Here is an 18287-nt window from a genome sequence, read left to right on the forward strand (position 1 = left end):
ATTTCAACTAACTGCAGTACTGTAACTTATGATGAAGATGCCATAGATGTGACATAGAAAAATACGGGAAAAATGCTGGCCAAGGCCCGAAACAAACATGCCTTAGTCTCTAGTGACGCATTTTAATGTCGTGCGGGCCAACGCCCAAAGCGACAATATCACTAGTGAGCTTGGCTGTTACATATGGTATTCGAGCCACTCCGCGTGCAACCTTGAACGATGATGGGGCAAACGTTAGCGAGGACGCTGAGTCCCTAAGGGGGGTGTATGCGATACACTAGGCGAATCTCACATCGACAAAATACGGAAGAGATGTTGGATATATAAGTACACGTGCCTTAGACTCTAGTGACGCGTTTTAAAGCCGTGAGTGAGCTGGGCGGTTACAATAGATATGAGGTCAAACATCAAGGATGAACCAGTTTCTTTAGACTAGTGTAGTTCCAGAAACAGCACCACCAAAATTACAAATTTTTTAGTACAATGTCAATATTTTTATTGACTGGATCTTTTAATGAACTCTATATAAATACTCTTTCAATCAAGAACCAGAAAAAGTACAACAAAAATCTACTTACTTACACTGCTTTTGAGCAGCAGATGCAACTAGTTTTTCAATAAGACGTCGAAGCCTTTGCGCCCCGGGGCCTGGTCTAAGCTTAGTCGGATTTCCAACGTCCGAACAAGGTGGATTTCCAGCACACCAACCTCCTGGTGTGAAACTACCATTATTGCGATGTAGAAATTCTTGATCAATCCTGTCTAAAACAGGATCATTTTTGTTGAACTTGCGCGCAAATGCAGCGTCACTTGCTATCATTTTTCCAATGTCATTTAGGGAAAGAATGTGTGGATGTTGTTTAGGAGGGATATCCCAAGCAATATAGTGTAAGTCATGGTTTATAACAGTTGAAGAAAATTCAGGTGCATTGCATATAACTGTCTGGAAATAGCCTTCAGGAGAGGATACGAAATTTGAGTAGTACATAAGTAGAGTCCGAGGAAGATTATCCCAACCCCATATGCAGTACTCCACAAAGGCACGCGAGAGGACTGTCCAAGCCGAGCCTGTATTCAAAATTTTAACATGATCAGTGATGATTCATAGAGCCGATCCCAACTTGCTCGGGATTGAGGCATAGTTGTTACGGTATTGTTTATAATAGCAAGAAGGAAATGAGGACAGCTATGGTCCTGGCAGATAGTGCAGCTGCGCTATACTCCTAGATAATGTTACGCGGACTTTGCAAAATGCTGCCGCACCCGTGTCAGATCCTCCAAAAATACATTACTTTTGGAAGATCCGACACGCACCCGACGACATTTTCGGAGAGTCCAAGCAACGTAGCAGTTTCTAGATATGCCGCTTCATACTGCTGACCTCAACTTGCTCGGGATTGAGGCGTACTTCTTATTGTTTATAATAGCAAGAAGGAATAGAGGACAACTAAGGTCCTGGCAGATAGTGCAGATGTGCTATACTCCAAAATGTTGCTGCACCCATGTCGGATCCTCCAAAAAGACACTACTTTTGGAGGATCCGACACGCACCCAACTACATTTTCGAGAGTCCGAACAACACAGTTGTTCCTAGATATACCACATCATAAGGTCAGAACATGACAAAGTCATTTCCTTTTCTCCATAAGATTGGTAAATTTGTTTAATGATGTTTTGGAACAAAATAGTGGAGTACATGGTATCAAGTATAACCATGACCAATTTTCAACTCTAAGGGAAAAAAGCCATAAAAATTTTGGATTCAACAATTTTGACAGGAAACTTCAGTATTGAAATACATTTTGCATATTGAGCTGCACTGATGCAAAATATATGATCAATTCATCAAACGGCAACGCAAATATGCAGATTTAGTTATGATATCTAACCGGTAAAGAGTTTGAAGGCAGTGGGAAGAGTTCGCCTTGGCGAGACCCAAAATATATCAGATTTAGTATTCTGATAAAGCCCGGGATCTATAATAAGCGGCATTGCCCTCTGTGACCTGCAGAAGGACAGATAAAAACTACAGAATGAACTGCGAAAACAGCCAAAGCACAAAATGAGAAACTCAGGAAAAAGGAGAAACATACTCTTTCCATCTCAGCCTGCTTGTATGCTCAATGAAACTAAACTCGCGTTTTACTTCAGAAAATGTGTAGAGAAGATCTGTAAAGCAAATGAATAACTCAAATAACATCTTCAAGTAAAGAAGCAGAAAATGGACCAAAATATATTTGCTAAACAACAAGAGAACTAACCATCTTGAGTTAGTAGAGGATAATCAGACGCGCTCAGATTAATAAACCAATCCCAATGCTTATATTTCTTCAGGAGAATAGACGCGGCATGAAGAGTGTTAGAGACCATAGTCGGACCGCGATAAGTCACCATATTTGCTTTTTTAATCATGTGTACATTCCCAACCTTAACAAAAACAGGTTCTTTTTCAACTCTAGAAGCAAGCTCTAGTCTATCTTCTACCGATGATTTTAGGTCCAAGTGAATAACATAATAATTCCGCGGATGATACAATGATTTCAATGTTCGCCAAAGTTGATCTAAATCACCCTTTGATCCAGATATCAAATAAGCAAAACGCGGTGCAGGAGGAGCAGCAGGAGGAGGAGGAGGAGGAGGAGGCGGAGGCGGTGGAGGAGGACTTGGAGTTTGCTTAATCTTTGCTTCGGCTAAATACAAGCTAGTTTGATTTGTTATAACATGAGATGGGAAAATTGAGAAAACTGAATTGATTGTATGCAATGAAGAAATGAGGCCCATGTCGAAAGAGGTAGCAAGAAGGAAAATCGACACAAGTGAGCTCATAACTAGAGGAAATACCCATCTTTTCTCCACATTCAAGGACCTCATTGCTAAACCTTATCATGTACTCTAACGAATGTCTCTTTTCTCTTCTCCGAAATCTTAACATAAAATCTACCTAGAAAAACTTCAACAGATTTACAGTCTGCTGCTTTTGACCACTCGGCCCCTTCAGTATATCCCTGAAGGAACGATTGACAATTGGTGGGATATCCGCCTCCGTGATCTTAACATTGGAAGTGGAATATCCGCCTCCAATCAAACTTAACTCTCATCGACCAGGCAATCGAAAACCAAAAGGCCCCTCGAGCCTGTAGTTATTGGTTATCAAGGATCGCCTTCTTCAAATTGATCTTCGATTTTATACTCTTTGAATATTCTGTTGAATCAAAAGCCCCAAATCAAAGGTCAACATCAGCATTGTTTAAATTAAAGTACAAACAACACACAACAACAAACCCAGTGTAATCCTCACATAGTAGGGTCTGGGGAGGGTAATGTGTAGGCAGACTTTACCCCTATCTCGTAGAGATAGAAGGACTGTTTCCAATAGACCCTCGGCTCAATGAAGCATAAGCACAACAGTAACGAAAAGAAAACAGCCAGAAACAACAGTGAAGAGAGCCATGGAAAATTCTCAAATAGTGATTAGACTATCTTGAGCTAAAAGTTGGTAGAAAGACAAAACAAGACTCCTACTATTGTAAGCAAGCTAATGTTCAACTATATAAATGAATCTTTTTTGATAAGGGAAACAAACAGAAGTAAACATCAAAATGAATCTTTTTAGCAGAACAAGGCCAAGAATGTTACATCAGGACTGCATTTTGGTATCAAAGAGACCAAATCAACAACAACAACAACAAGCCAGTAAAATCCCACACGTGAGGTCTGGGGAGGATAGTGTGTACGCAGACCTTACCCCTACCCCGAGGGAGTAGAGAGCATGTTTCCGACTGACCCTCGGCTCAAGAAGACGAAAAGAGACAATATATCAGTACCATCAACAGAAACCTTAGAAATAATAACATCATAAGAACCAGAAAATAGATGAAAAGCAATAATAATAACCAGATAGAGACCAAATCATAGGCCAATAATATTGTCCTAAGCATTCACAATATTTTGATTTGCAAATATCTTAAACACTCAAAAGGAGCACAAAAAACAGAATCTAATATAATAATGCCAGAAAAAAATATATTCTGTGCAGCAAGACAAATAAATTTTTGTATTATTAAAAAAAATTTAACTCTCTTGATTGACTGTGACATGTTAATTTGATTAAATATACATAAATGCAATGGTTTCACCTTTTCACATATACACACATATTTTTAATTTTTTCTACATGCATATATATAACTCTAGTCAGTAGCGGAGCCACATGCAATGAATCGTCGAAAAGTTATGCTGCATAAATAGGTAAAAAAAATTAAATTTTTTTGAATCGCTCAAAAAAGAAGCGTATAGGTTCAAATCTCAGGTATGAGATTTATGTATATTCTTGAACCCCATGTTAGAATTCTTGGCTTCGGTACTGACTCGACCCTGATTATACCCTTTATTGTTTATATGCTGGATCCGTCTCTGCCGTTATGAAAAAACATGTAAAGGTATAATAAAAGAGTAAGAATACAATTTACATGTACATTTGAGAAGCTTGAAAAAGATGATCCTTTGTTTTGTACACGTCCAAGAATGAAGAAGAAGAAGAAGAATAAGGACAGTGGACGTGAAATAATAGAGCCTCTTCTTCCTTTTGGCTTTGTTTGAGCTTTTCTGTTAACTGACTTCCGGGAAACCATCCCACTTTCTCAATAATTCTTTTTACTCTTTCTAAAGTTTAACTAGGAAGGCTTTTGGACATAAAAATTATAATTTTTGGAAAAAAAAATAGTATTTGAAATTTAAAATTATGTTTGGACATGTATTTCACTTGAAAAATATTAAAGTTTTGTGAGTGGGGAAAAAAATTTTTGAAAAACTCATTTACGAAAAATTTCCAAAAACTTGTAAAATTTTATGGACAAACACATTTTTGGAAAAAAAGATTTTGAAAAAAGGAATTTGTTTTAGGACAAACGGGGCCTAAAATTTTTCTTTAATAACTTTTTTATTTGGGGTGAGATGGATCGTGGGTTAGGGGTGTTCACGATTATGTAAAAAATCAACCATAGGTTAAAATCATTTTGTTGAGGCTAGTCTTGACACTTCTTGTGTGCAAATTTTAGAGCTGAGCTATTCATGGTAGATTAGAACTTGTATTTCTATTTATGTATATTCAAACAGGTAATGTATTTTCTTCATTCCAATGTTAAATTCCATTTCTTAGTCGATGAAGACTTGTGACATCAGTTCTTGAGATAGTTTATATTAATAACGCCTTTTATTTCTTATTATATAATATCTTCTAGTGTGGATCATATTCCTGTTGGATCACTTGCTTAGCTGCTTAGGTTGGAGGGGGGGGGGGGGGGGGGGGGGAGCTGCACGGTTAGCCACTAATAACATATGTATTTACTTTTAAGTCACCGTTTAAAATGTCTTTAGTCTTTAGCCACTGCTTTAATAAACTTTAACTGGCCGGACGAAAATACCCTTCTGCTCATGTCCTTAACTTTTGAACTTAACTTCAGGACTTCAGGACTACATGTCCTTAACTTTTGAACTTGTAACTCTAAGTTCAGGACTTCATGACTACATGTCCTTAACTTTTGAACTTGGAACTCTAAGTTCAGGACTTCAGGACTACATGTCCTTAACTTTTAAACTTAACTTCAGGACTTCAGGACTACATGTCCTTAACTTTTGAACTTGTAACTGTAAGTTCAGGACCAAGCGTCCTTAACTTTTGAGCTTGTTAGTCTAAGTTCAGGACCTATTATCCTTAACTTTTGGGCTTCTTAGCTTAAATTCAGGACCTATTGTCCTTAACTTTTGGGCTTCTTAGCCTAAGTTCAGGACTTATTGTCCTTAACTTTTGAGCTTCTTAGCCTAAGTTCAGGACTTCAGGACCTATTGTCCTTAACTTTTGAACTTGTAACTATAAGTTCAAGACCTATCGTCCTTAACTTTTGAGCTTGTTAGTCTAAGTTCAGGACCAAGTGTCCTTAACTTTTGAACTTATAATTCTAAGTTCAGGACCAAGTATCCTTAACTTTTGAAATTGGAACTCGAAGTTAAGGACCAAGTGGCCTTAATTTTTGAACTTCCAACTCTAAGTTCAACTCTAAGTTGAGGACCAAATGTCTAAACCTTACTCCTTGATTTCCTTCTTCTTTATAATTTTTTTTATGTTGCCTAACCAAAAGGCTAATCTTCAGAACACAAATTCAACTAATAATAACAGAGAGAAATTTAAATAGAAATTTTTGAACAGAAATTCTCTCATTTAGCCATCGAAGGGGCTAAGAAACTTCAGTTGGCTCAACACCGTGCAATAACAATTGAAAGACTAAGGTCAAAGCCAATTAGTAGGAGTATAAAGAAGAAAAAGAGATTAACAAAACGAAGAGATGACGCGAGAATATCGAAGCTAATTAATCACCCATATTGAAGAGGATAGTGTATCGCCACCAAGTCTAGCTCCACCCACCTAGTCTTTCCAACCCACTGTATTTTCGTTTGGGAAGGAAAGGGTAACTCAGTCTTTTCATATTAATTTTAATAGACTAGTGGCTACTTTTGCTCAGCATTAAAAATGCTGAATAACAAGTAAATACCACTTGAAATAATGGCTACCCCATGCAATTTTTACTAGGTTGGGTGTCATCATGGCCCAATGAGATTTGGATCGTGACACATTGTATCAAATCAAGCCGATTAAAATAAGGAAAATTTTCATATTATCTTTTAGTAGTAATTAGCCATCTATAGATAACATTTACTATATTACGAATTATAGATACCTTTTATGTGGTTATAAATGTATTTGATGTATTTAAGCTATTGTATTCATGAATACAGTAGCAAAAATAGGCGTGAATCAGGGAAGTCCAGCTAATCAGTTGTTGTATTCGAGTGTATTCGACTGTATTCATGGAGTGAAACATGGGATTACAGCTGGACAAATTATTGTATTCGAGTGTATTCGACTGTATTCACGGCGTAAAATAGGGGATTACACTGTTTTTAAAACGGAAAGTGAATCAATTAATATAATAGACTCCTAATATAACTCAACAAACTCAATTATAACACACAAATTTTGTATTTTCAGTTATAAAAAAGATTCTCAACCGAAAAATACCCCAAAAATATAGCAATCTTCAGAGAAATTATATAATACATTTGAATACATAAATTATATTAATTAAAAAAAACGTATGAATACATTCATGGCATATAGCGAGACAGTGAATACAATGAAATATATAGAATACAGCGGGATACATTGAAATACAATGAGAAAAAAAGATAGTGAATATAATGAAATACATGGAATACTACGAGACACATTGAATTACAATGAAAAAAAAGACAATGAATACAATGAAATACATGAAAATACATTGAAATATGTTAACAGAAAATCAAGTTGCTCAGCCCCAAACTCCATCGTCTTTGTTCAAGAACAAACCAACCGGATTATATGTCGGCGGCTGCTGTTCAAGAATCAGTGCATCTATTGTAATGGGATGGGGGCTTTGCACAAAAATCAGTTTAATGTCAAACCCAAGCCCACTGCTACGCCGTCATCTCCCCACTGCTACGCCGTCATTAATGCATGAAGTCAGACATCTCTAAATTTTTTCTAATAATATTTGCACTATAAAAAGCTGCTTACCCTATGTTAAACCTAAATCTAAATTTTGTTGTTGGTTATTGTGGAGTCTGCCTTTGCTGTCTATTTGAAAGAGTGAAAAGCCAAAATGGATCTCTATAGATGGACCAGCAAGATTTTTAGACCTAGATGCTCCCAAAGCACAGGGCTGTGCAAACAACATAGATGACTAAAAGGGAAAGAACAATTTAAAAAGGTGAAATACAAGATTTCGTGAAGCACAAATTACCAAAGAGCTGAAGAATTCCGGTGGAAGCAGGAGGAGATCGGAAATTTTAATGGGATGGGGGAAGAGAATGAGATGTATCAAAGTAGAGAGAGAAAAAAAAGTGTAACTGATTAGCATATTCAATGGCTTAAGGATAGGAGGTAACCAAATTAAATATTTTGCTATAAACCTTAAAAGGTATCTATAGAATATAATTTTTTTTAAATGGTATTTATTTAAAATAAATAAGTTGTTAACATTTGCTATAAGAGATAAAAATTCCTTAAAATAAACATAGTAAACTAGTAAGGTTTTAATTTTAATCATAATCGATCCAACTCGAACCATGCATACCTTAATCGTGGATAACTTTGGAACGACATTTGGTAGGAGTAAAAACATGTACCTAAGGAGTGGAGTTGCAAACTAGCAATCATTCCATGGGAACCTATTAGTTGCAATTCCAATTGTAACTTTAATGAAAAAACTTACTAGTATCGAGTGTTTACATCAAATACTGACTACTAGATATATATAATTCATAAAATAGTTTTGTTACTTAATTGTAATTAAGTGATGAGTATTCATCACACTTTAATTTTGAGACTTCTAAAATTTAATTACTTCGTTTAGGGTAAACACTTGTATGAATAAATACTTTTGCAATGCAATCATATTTATACACTTTTTGTTTGTAATCTATATATTATTAAAATGAGAGGAAAAAGTCATCTCCTTAAGCCATGTGGTAGTCTAAAAAAAAGCCACATGGCATAAGTAGTTAACATTTAGTTATTGATTATCATTTTTGAATTTAAATATCTATAAAATAATAAAATAAAATATATTATATAAAAAACGAAAATTAAAAAAATTGCCATAAAAATTGGAGAGTAGTTTCAGGTTGAAGTTTTTAAATTATTTTACAATAAAAACCTAAAATTACATAAAATAAAAAATCACTTTAATAAGTTTTTTTAATATGCTAATAAAATTAAACAAATTAATATGCTAATAATTTTTTTATTAACAATGCAATTATATTAAATATTTATTATATAATAAAGAAAGATACATAACAAAAAATTTATTCGATGACTATATATGTCCCCTTGATTTAATAGAGATTTTATTCATTAAAATTCAGATAATATTATTGACAACAACAAAATAAAATTTAAAATAAAAAATATTTCATGATTAATAAATATATATCTTCTCTTATATTACAAAAAAAAACGAGTAGATAAATATTAAATAAAGTAATTTGCTAATAAAAATTTCTATTTACAATATAAAAATACTAAACATTGATATAGAATAAAGAAAAATATAGAACTAAAAATTTATTCAGTGACTATATAAGTCCATTTAATTTAATAGAGATTTTCTTATTGGGTGTATCATATTGACAAATAAATCTGCAATTGAAATATATTAAAGTAATACGATCTTATATGTTCAAACAAGCCCGATCATAATACAATTTAATTAATATTTTTTAATATTGATCGCGCATCGCGCGTGTACGACTACTAGTATTTTTAAAATAAATTGAGCCCGTAAATAAAAGGAAGGAAAAGAAAGAAGAGATGATGGTTCTTCCTGAAATTTAAACCTAATTTAAACTTATATATCAATTATATGAAACTATTTAAAGCGACTAATTGAAAAATAGCAAGTATTTAAGTTGTGTAACTATTTTTCATATTGTAAATACTTGAATTAGAAGTTTCGAGCTTGAAATTTGAGAACGAAGATATTTTTTGGTGATTTGCACGAATAAGATATTTTTACGGGGAATGACACAGCAACCCACAAAAATAAAATTATTTACCCTTGTCTATCCATTTGTTTTTCTACCCATAAACTAATTACATTTCCTACCCATAGTAGTTTTTGTGGGAAAATTTTTCTTTATTCTCCAATTCTTTTTATTTATATGCTTCTTCTCTTTTTCTTTTTTTTCTTTTCTCCTTTTCTTTTTTCTCGTTTTCTTCTTATTTCTTTCTTTTTCCTTTTCTAATTTCATTTAATTTCTTTTTTTTATATTTCTTTTTTCTTCATAATCTAATTTCATTTACTGTTTTCACTATTTTTTATTATTCTTATTTTTATACAATAAAAAAATAACTGATATAGAAAATATTTATTCACCTTTTTTTTAATATAACTAGTATAATATACCTTTTGTCTTTTTTTTTATTTTCTTAGTTCAATTATTAAACTGAAATAATATGAGTTGTCACTTCATCTAATTCACTGAATATCACACTGACTGCTGCTGAGCACCATAAATTACATGATCAGATTCTAAGAATCAACACGTGATTGCCATGCAAACCTTGACCTCCTTCCCTACAAATATCAGTACACACTCTACCATTAGCCGTAACACAACCAGTTATGGAGCAAGAAAGCATAATCTACGACCACCAAATCTCTATATATACTAGTTAGAATATAAATGATTAAAATATTAAAAAATGCAATAAAAGTATAAGCAGCAAAAAAGACTTCTAGTATCACATGATACCAATATGGTATACATGTATACCAACAGAGTATATGATTGCTCTAGAATATTGCTACAACTATCTACGACTATACTACTGTACCAAAACTTTAAAGGATGCAATAAAAGTATGAGAAAATTACATGCTCGCATTGCAAGTTAAATATTCGCAAAGCAACTTGCTCATTCTGTATACTAACAGGGTATATAGTTGTATGAGGTCGTTCCTACAATTGCCTATAACTATACAAACTATTATATAATACACATAATCTATGTCCATCGGCACAAAAAAATTCTAGCACTGCAAATCACGTTCATACAAATAATTTCAGAATAGTAATCACTTAAAAATGTAGCTAAAACAACCAAAAAAGTGTTCAAACTACCATATGATACCAATATGGTATATAACTATACCAACATGGCATACAGCTTTACTGGTTAATTTCCGGCAATTATATGACTATACTACTATTACATAACACACATGCATAAAGAGAAAAAAAAAAGTCTACCACATATTAATAAAATAAAGTATTTCAAGATATTGTACTATATTATTATATTTAAAAGAAAATCAAATAGTGTACCAATTAAATGCAGCTAATACAACCAAAAAATGATTCAACTATCATATGATACCAATATAGTATATAACTATACTAATAGGGTATATAGTTGTACGGGGTCGTTCCAACAACTTCACATAACTATAAAATCTGTATCCATAGGTACAAGAAAATCCAATACAGCAAAACATGATCTTATAAATTATTTCAGAATAAAATTCACATAAAAATGCAGCTAAAGCAACCAAAACTATTCCAACTACCATATGATATCAATATGACATATAATTATACCAATAGAGTATACAATTCTACTAATTAATTCAGGCAACTATATGTGACTATAGTACTATTATATAATACATATGCATAAAGAGAAAAATCAAAAAATAGTGTACCACATATTAATATAAGAATGTATTTCAAGATATTGTACTATAGTACTATTATATAAAACAAACGCATAAAGAAAAAATCAAAATGAATTACATAATACACATGCATAAAGGAAAATTAAAAAAAATTCAAGATAGTATACTATTCTACTGTTACTAAAGAAAAATTAAATAGTGTACCAATTAAATGTAGCTAATACAACCAAAAAATATTTCAACTAACATATGATACCGGTATAGTATATAGCTATACCAACAGAGTATAAAATTGTACGCAAAGAGTTTAATTTTTTTTAATTCAATTATTAAACTGAAATAATATCAGCTGTCTCATAATCTAATTAACTCAATGAGAGCTTATGCAATGAATAATACCTCCATGGAAATCCATTAAATAGTTCATTTAGAAAAGTATTTGAACACAACATCCAATTAAGTAATCGGGTGTTTTTAGGTGATTAGTACGAGGATCACGCGTGACGTTGAATAAAAATCTCATATAGAGAAAGCCAAAATCTATCGAATTCAACGAGATTGAGAATTTTGAGAAGAAACTATTGAAACCCTAATTATTTTTTTTTATAGATTTACTTTCTAGCTTTGTTTTTCTGGCATACATGAAAAAGAGAAGATAGAAAAAGTAGATTGATCAGAGATTATAGGGAGGGATATAATCCAATTAGAGAAAGTGAAGAAAGAGAAAGGGAGAAGAAAAATATAGAGAAAAAGTACAAGGCAACTTTAAACTGCATAGTTGCAGTAGAAGAATAAATAAGAAAAATGGATATGCGGGTAAATAGTTTTGGTCGGCCAGGTGTATAGTGTAACCATTTTAAGAATAGGTAAAAGCGGGTAATTAACTATGCTTAATATTCTCATGCAGAGCTATTTTTTAAAAATATTTTTTAACGGGATGAAAATGTAAATAATAATTTTAAAAAGTATATCCAATGTAATTTCTTAAAAAATTTCGGTAGGAACAAATTCCCACTTATATAAGCTTTTCCGCGACAGAGAAAAATCTGGTTTAGTGAATTTGGATTAACCAAAAATAAAAACAAAACAAAAAATTTGTTCTCACATTCCTATTCCAACATGACTACAATGTCTATAATAATCTCCATAAATAGTTAAAATCTGTTTAGTTATTTTTGTCTCATTAATTTCTCTTTCTCACGGCATTCTCCAATTGAGAGTATTTCTTAAGATTCTTTTGCCTTATTTTTTCCGATTACTGGTAAGTCTCCGCCCTTCATGTTTTTTTTTTTTCTTCAAACAATTGAAATAAGGGTCTATTTTTTCGATTGAATTCAGGGGAATTATTGAGTATTTAGTAGTATTTGTGTTATTATTGCCAATTGAAACTTGTTTTTATTGCTTTCTGCCTTTGTTTGAATCACTGCATGTGTAATTGCTGATTCTATGGATGGTTCTTTATTAAAATTCTAATCTTTACTTGCTATTTCAGATAGGATTTAAGTTATATATACTGACAACAGGATTTAAGTTATATATACTGACGGTAGGATTTAAGTTATATATACTTACAGTAGGAATCTTGTTGTTTTTAATGTGCTATTATATGGCTTTTTGGTACTTTCCTATTTTCATTAATGTGGTGCTTATGCTTTCTTGAGCCGGCCGAGGGTCTATTGGAAACAACCTCTCTATTCTCACAAGGTAGGGTAAGGTTTGCGTACACACTACCCTCCCCAGACCCCACGGTGTGGGATAATACTGAGTGTGTTGTTGTTGTTGTTGTATACTAACAGTAGGATTTAAATTATATATACTGACAGTAGGATTTAAGTTATTTTCTTTGCGCTAATGAATATTAGCTTGTGATAGTAGGTTAGTTACTGTTTTTACTAGATTATCAATTAATGATTATCAAGAGGTTTAACTGCAAATACCTAAAAATTTACCCGATTGTGTTAATATTTTTTTCAAAGAGAATGCGGCATAGAGTGAGTATCTCAGCTAATTTATGTGTCATAGTTAGAGCACGTCTGACACAAAGGTCTATTCAATTTGTATTTATATCACACACTCGCTCTGTCGCAATTTATGTGTCATAGTTCGGATTTCGAGAGTCAAACTTCTTATTTGACCGTGAATTCCGACATAGGATCTTTGATTTTTTGAAATAAAATTTGCATATTTGATAACTACGTAAAAAGTACTATAAGTCACAATAATTAATAATTTAAAATATTTAAATACATGAAAAAATCGCTGTCAAGAAAAACTTATTGGACCCTCGAAATCTGACTACTGCCACATAAATTTGGACGGAGAGAGTAGTTATTTTAGGTGGTTGTACTAGGATTCTGTGGGAAGAATCACGGTAGTTGATTTTCACATCACAATCTAGTGTCAACTAGGTATTTTTTTTTACCGTAAAGTTCCGCCAATTGACATTTATCTTTTGTCCTGTCAATTCTTCTGTATATCCCGGAGACATTACTGCTCTGATGCTAGTTCATAATTAGTATGTTCCTTTTACTTCAGGATCGGAGATTGTTGAAGGCAACTTCTGTTTGTACTTAGTGAAATCATGGGTATAGATGTGGAATCTCAGTTAGCCCATGTTTCAGTTGAGAACAAGATTCTGAAAGACAATGGGAGAATGAATAATGTTGCAGGGGTTAACGATCCCATAAAAGTTGGCTCTCATGGTATTGAAGAACCAATTAAGGAGGAAAGGAAGAGAGATCCTTTAATCAGCCTCCGGGAGAATGCGGTTGATGAATGGCCTCAAGAAAAACAGGTCCATTCTTTCTACATTGTCAAATATCGGAGATTTGAAGACCAAAAGCTGAAGTCCAAAATAGAACAGGCCGAAATTGAGCTACAGAAAAAGAACAAAGCAAGATCGCAGATTATTGAAAAATTAAAGCTCATAAGGGTGAGTGTCACTATTATCTGCTTTTGGCTGAAGATTTGATACTTTGGATGTGAATACTTCTATAAATGTGTAAAAACATTGTATTCAATATTAATCCCTTTTCAATATCAATGTTAGGTAATCATGCACTTTAATTTTGCCTTAACGGCTTAACGCTGATGAACTTTCAGACATAGCATGTTATATATTACCTTTATACCAGGCCCTCTTAAGTTAGCTGCAGGTTCGCCCGAACTCTTCTTTATAGAGGGTATTGTAAAACTAATGAAATAAGTCCTTGGCTGCAGGCAGATAGAGCGCAGCTCATTGAGCAAAGGAAATCTCTAAGTGCTGAGAATCAGCAGTTTTGGACAAAGATTGATGAGAAAAGAAAGGAAGTCAAACCGCTGCACGATGCCTTGGGCGAGCTCCGTGGTGCTAGAAATACTGGCGGAGAGAGGGGTTATAGTCTGTGTTCATCTGAGGAGGAGCTTAACAATCTTGTAAGCTTTAGTTTCTTCGCTTTTTTTCTTCCACTTCTACTTACCTGTATCAAGCTGAGTAATTGAAAAGCACATACTGTTAATAATATTTTTCTTTAATTTTGGAAATTCATCAGATCAAAAGCCTGGAGTACCGCATTCAACATGAAAGCATTCCTCTGAATGAAGAGAAGCAAATTCTCAGGGAAATCAAGCAACTTGAAGGAACAAGGGAAAATGTTAAAAAGAATGCTGCTATGAGAGCAGATATTCTGGAATCGAAAGGTGACAAGGAGTCAATTCAAAACCAGGTCAAAGTAAGGCTCTGAAATTTATTTGCTTAACGGTAGCAAAATTTCTGGTTTCCTGGCCTAAATAATAAAGGGCTTTTTTCATTTTTGACCCGTCGGCCGAAAATAACTACGGGCGCTAGCCCAAATATACAAAACATATATGCTGATTATGTAATATTATATGTACATTTATGTATATTATATGTAATTTATACTTCATATCAGTGTTGTCAAAAGCGAAAAGCTCTAAAAAGTGCTCCAGGTCTATTGGGTCTTTAAGCGCAAAGCATAATTAAAATGTGGGCTATTTAAAAAAAGGCGCAATGAAGGGTAAAAATAAATATATATGTAATTCAAGGAAAAAGAGTAGCAAATTCACTCATGATGTTTTGCTCAACAACTAATACACTTATTTGTCGATTATTATTGCAGTTTAATACTGCCCGATTCAAGATAGAACTCATGGGAAATAAGGCACACGCCTTAGTGCCTTGCTTACACTGAAGCGCTGATTAAGCGAGGCGAAGCGCGCTCCCTAGCTTTTCTGAGCTTCAGAGTTTAAGCGCGCCTTAAATGAGCCTTTGACAACACTGCTTAATATACAAAACATATACATTTGCCGACTATTATTTTTTGGCCTTTCTATTGGTGTGCCTTTATAACTAATAACTCTTCAAATACTTCATCCACTGTAGCTTATAAGTGTTGACTTGGACGGAGTCCGTAAGGAGCAACAGGCGGTAAAGGCCAAGCTTAAGAAACTGGACGATCACATCGATGACATAACAAAGCAGATCAAGTCATTGGATGAGGAAGTGAAGGAAATTGTAAAAAAGAGAGAAAGCACTTATGAACATATTCTTGAATTGAGAAAACAACGTGATGAAGGGGTATGCTTTTCTGTTTTCTTTTGTTGACTGAAATATCCTGTCACTACTGGTTTATGTTAAACATATGCGTGATTACGAGCTTATGAGTATTTTATGAATTGTATACCGTTCTATCAAAAACTTTTTTTATGAGGTCAAAATGATGTTTAGTTATCCATTATGTATTATTCTGCGCCATGGGTGAAGACAACACGGGAAATCTAAATAGAAAATCTGCAGTTTCCTTTAACATTATAAAAGAGGCAGAGCCAGGATTTTAATGTTATGGGTTCTAGATTTCAGGACGATGATTTCAAGTGCTAATAACTGGGTTCTAAATTTAATATTTGTTTATATTTAATGAATTTTTTAACACAAATACACTGTTTCATATTCATCTCATCCATCAGAAAATTATCTAATTCATTTGATAATCTGAATATCAATATGGTTTTCATTTGCTGCAACATTGTAGATAAATAAGTGTATCTGGATTGATTTTGATAAGTGTCCTTCAATTTTTTTTCTCCAGAATTCTCCTTTCTACAAAAACTCCACAATGTTACAGAAAGCCAAACAGCTTGCGGATAAGAAGGATATTGAAGCCCTTAAAGAACTGTCACTGATGGAGGTATGATGGGTGATTATGTATATAATATATAAGTTATATGTATATTTATGTATATTATATGTATATTTATGTGTGGTATATGTATGTTTATACTTAATATACAGAACATATACATTTGCCGGTTATTGTTTTGGAGGTCGGCCCAATAAGGTAATTATCCCAAAAGTTTTTGCTTTGCATGTGTTTGTGTTGACAATTATTTTTACGTCTTTAGGCCGAGAACTTCATGTCTCTCTGGAGTGTTGATAAGGCTTTTAGAGATGATTACGAGAGGAGAATTTTGTCATCGCTTGACATTAGGCAGTTGAGCAAGGATGGCAGGATGAGGAACCCTGATGAGAAGCCTCTAGTGTCACCGGAGGCACGGACTGCGTCACAGACAGAGGTTGCACCAAAAACTAATGTGGATCCACCAAAGGAAGATCCCGTTTCTACCGCAAAACTTGATGCTTCTGCAACGCAGAAAGTACAAAAAGAGAAGAATAGCAAGGAGCTGAAAGATGCAAATGGCAAAAACACGAGTACTCTGAAAGAAGATTTTGATTTCGTTGATGGCAACGAAGAAGTCTATGGTTTAGAAAAGCTACCCGAGGATACTAATGCCAAGCGGAACGGTGTTGATGAAGTAAAATTGAGAGAGATGAAGAGAGAAGAGGAAATAGCAAAAAATCGGCAGGCAATGGAGAGGAAGAAGAAGTTGGCGGAGAAAGCAGCTGCTAAAGCAGCATTAAAAGCTCAGAAAGAAGCTGAAAAGAAGCTCAAGGAAATTATCCTTCTCATTCCTTATAATATTATTGTCTCTTTTAGTTTCATATTGGAAGGGGAGCCTTGGCGTAACTGGTAAAGTTGCTGTCATGTGACCAGGAGGTCACAGGTTCGAGCCGTGGAAATAACCTCTTGCAGAAATGCAGGGTAAGGCTGCGTATGATAGACCCTTGTGGTCCGGCCCTTTTCCGGACCCCGCACATAGCGGGAGCTTAATGCACTGGGCTGCCCTTTTTTAGTTTCATATTGTATAAATCTACTTTGGCTCTTGACTCATCTAGTGCTTTTAACACTTTTCAGGACCTTGAGAAGAAAGCGAGGAAAAAGGCTGGTGCTGTTGTTACTGGTCAGGATCCTATGGAGGAACCAACTGAGACAACTGAGGAAGAGAAGGCGGAGGAAAAGGTTGAAACTCCGGTAGCCCCTAAGGTCAAGGAGTGCAAAGAGAACACCGTTAGGCATAGAGCAACGCGTGCAAAAGGCTCCGAGCTTCCTAAAGTTATATTAAAACACAAAAAGGGAAGAAACTACTGGCAGTGGGCTGCTCCTGCCGCTCTGGTAGTGTTGTTACTTCTTGTCGCGGCATACAAGTATATGCTGTAGGATACTGTTGACGTCGAAATTAGAATGAAATAGAAGAGGGAAAACGTGGTTATTCTCAGATATATTGCAATAGCAACGTTAGTTTAGTAACTTTAAGCTATTCCTTTTTTAATTTTTAATTTTTTTTTTTGCATCCTAGACTATAGGGATGGGATAGTTATAATTTTGCTGGTAGATGAGGCAGGTCCGAGATACTTACAGATAGAGTAATTATACATTTTTGGTTTTGACAGTGTAGTTTCAAATTTTGATATTTGCTTAGGGATATATCGTCTGGGTGTTTCTTTTGTAATCAGTGGCGGGAGCCAGATTTTGTTACTAAGGGGATTCAACATATATATATATATATATATATTTTTTTTTTTTTTTTTATTTTTTTTATTTTACGTATCTACACAGTGTAACTTTCTGCCGAAGGATGTGTTTTTTTATTACATGCCTACTTAGTTCATTGAGAT

At 34.0% G+C, this 18287-nt stretch overlaps 2 protein-coding genes across 3 annotated transcripts; one reads left to right on the forward strand and one right to left on the reverse strand.

Moving 5' to 3' along the window:
- On the reverse strand, window positions 396-4617 carry LOC109231754 (beta-glucuronosyltransferase GlcAT14A-like). Of its 2 annotated transcripts, none has more exons than XM_019397386.1 (5): window positions 4476-4617; window positions 2262-3202; window positions 2094-2169; window positions 1890-2005; window positions 396-1068 (listed from the first exon to the last, which is right to left on the reverse strand). In XM_019397386.1, exons 2-5 carry the CDS (start codon window positions 2869-2871, stop codon window positions 575-577), a joined length of 1296 nt encoding a protein of 431 aa, XP_019252931.1. In that variant the 5' UTR covers window positions 2872-3202; window positions 4476-4617; the 3' UTR covers window positions 396-574. The 2 variants fall into 2 exon arrangements, with proteins under 2 accessions (XP_019252931.1, XP_019252930.1); XM_019397385.1 differs by having other exon boundaries at window positions 4470-4617.
- LOC109230741 (proton pump-interactor 1-like) lies at window positions 12338-18147 on the forward strand. Its single transcript, XM_019396152.1, has 8 exons — window positions 12338-12536; window positions 13811-14207; window positions 14495-14689; window positions 14806-14985; window positions 15657-15851; window positions 16363-16461; window positions 16676-17224; window positions 17527-18147. Exons 2-8 carry the CDS (start codon window positions 13857-13859, stop codon window positions 17827-17829), a joined length of 1872 nt encoding a protein of 623 aa, XP_019251697.1. The 5' UTR covers window positions 12338-12536; window positions 13811-13856; the 3' UTR covers window positions 17830-18147.

The sequence above is a fragment of the Nicotiana attenuata genome, chromosome 8, assembly GCF_001879085.1.
Source record: "Nicotiana attenuata strain UT chromosome 8, NIATTr2, whole genome shotgun sequence".
Taxonomy (NCBI): Eukaryota; Viridiplantae; Streptophyta; class Magnoliopsida; order Solanales; family Solanaceae; genus Nicotiana; species Nicotiana attenuata.

Coding starts and splice junctions, on each gene's coding strand:
- LOC109231754 (XM_019397386.1), bottom strand. CDS start 2,871: ATGAGGTCCTTGAATGTGGAGAAAAGATGGGTATTTCCTCTAGTTATG. Junction 2,170..2,261: donor TCCTCTACTAACTCAAGATG/GTTAGTTCTCTT, acceptor TTTGCTTTACAG/ATCTTCTCTACACATTTTCT. Junction 1,069..1,889: donor TGCCTTCAAACTCTTTACCG/GTTAGATATCAT, acceptor TTTTGAATACAG/GCTCGGCTTGGACAGTCCTC.
- LOC109230741 (XM_019396152.1), top strand. CDS start 13,857: ATGGGTATAGATGTGGAATCTCAGTTAGCCCATGTTTCAGTTGAGAAC. Junction 14,986..15,656: donor CAATTCAAAACCAGGTCAAA/GTAAGGCTCTGA, acceptor CATCCACTGTAG/CTTATAAGTGTTGACTTGGA. Junction 17,225..17,526: donor AAGCTGAAAAGAAGCTCAAG/GAAATTATCCTT, acceptor AACACTTTTCAG/GACCTTGAGAAGAAAGCGAG.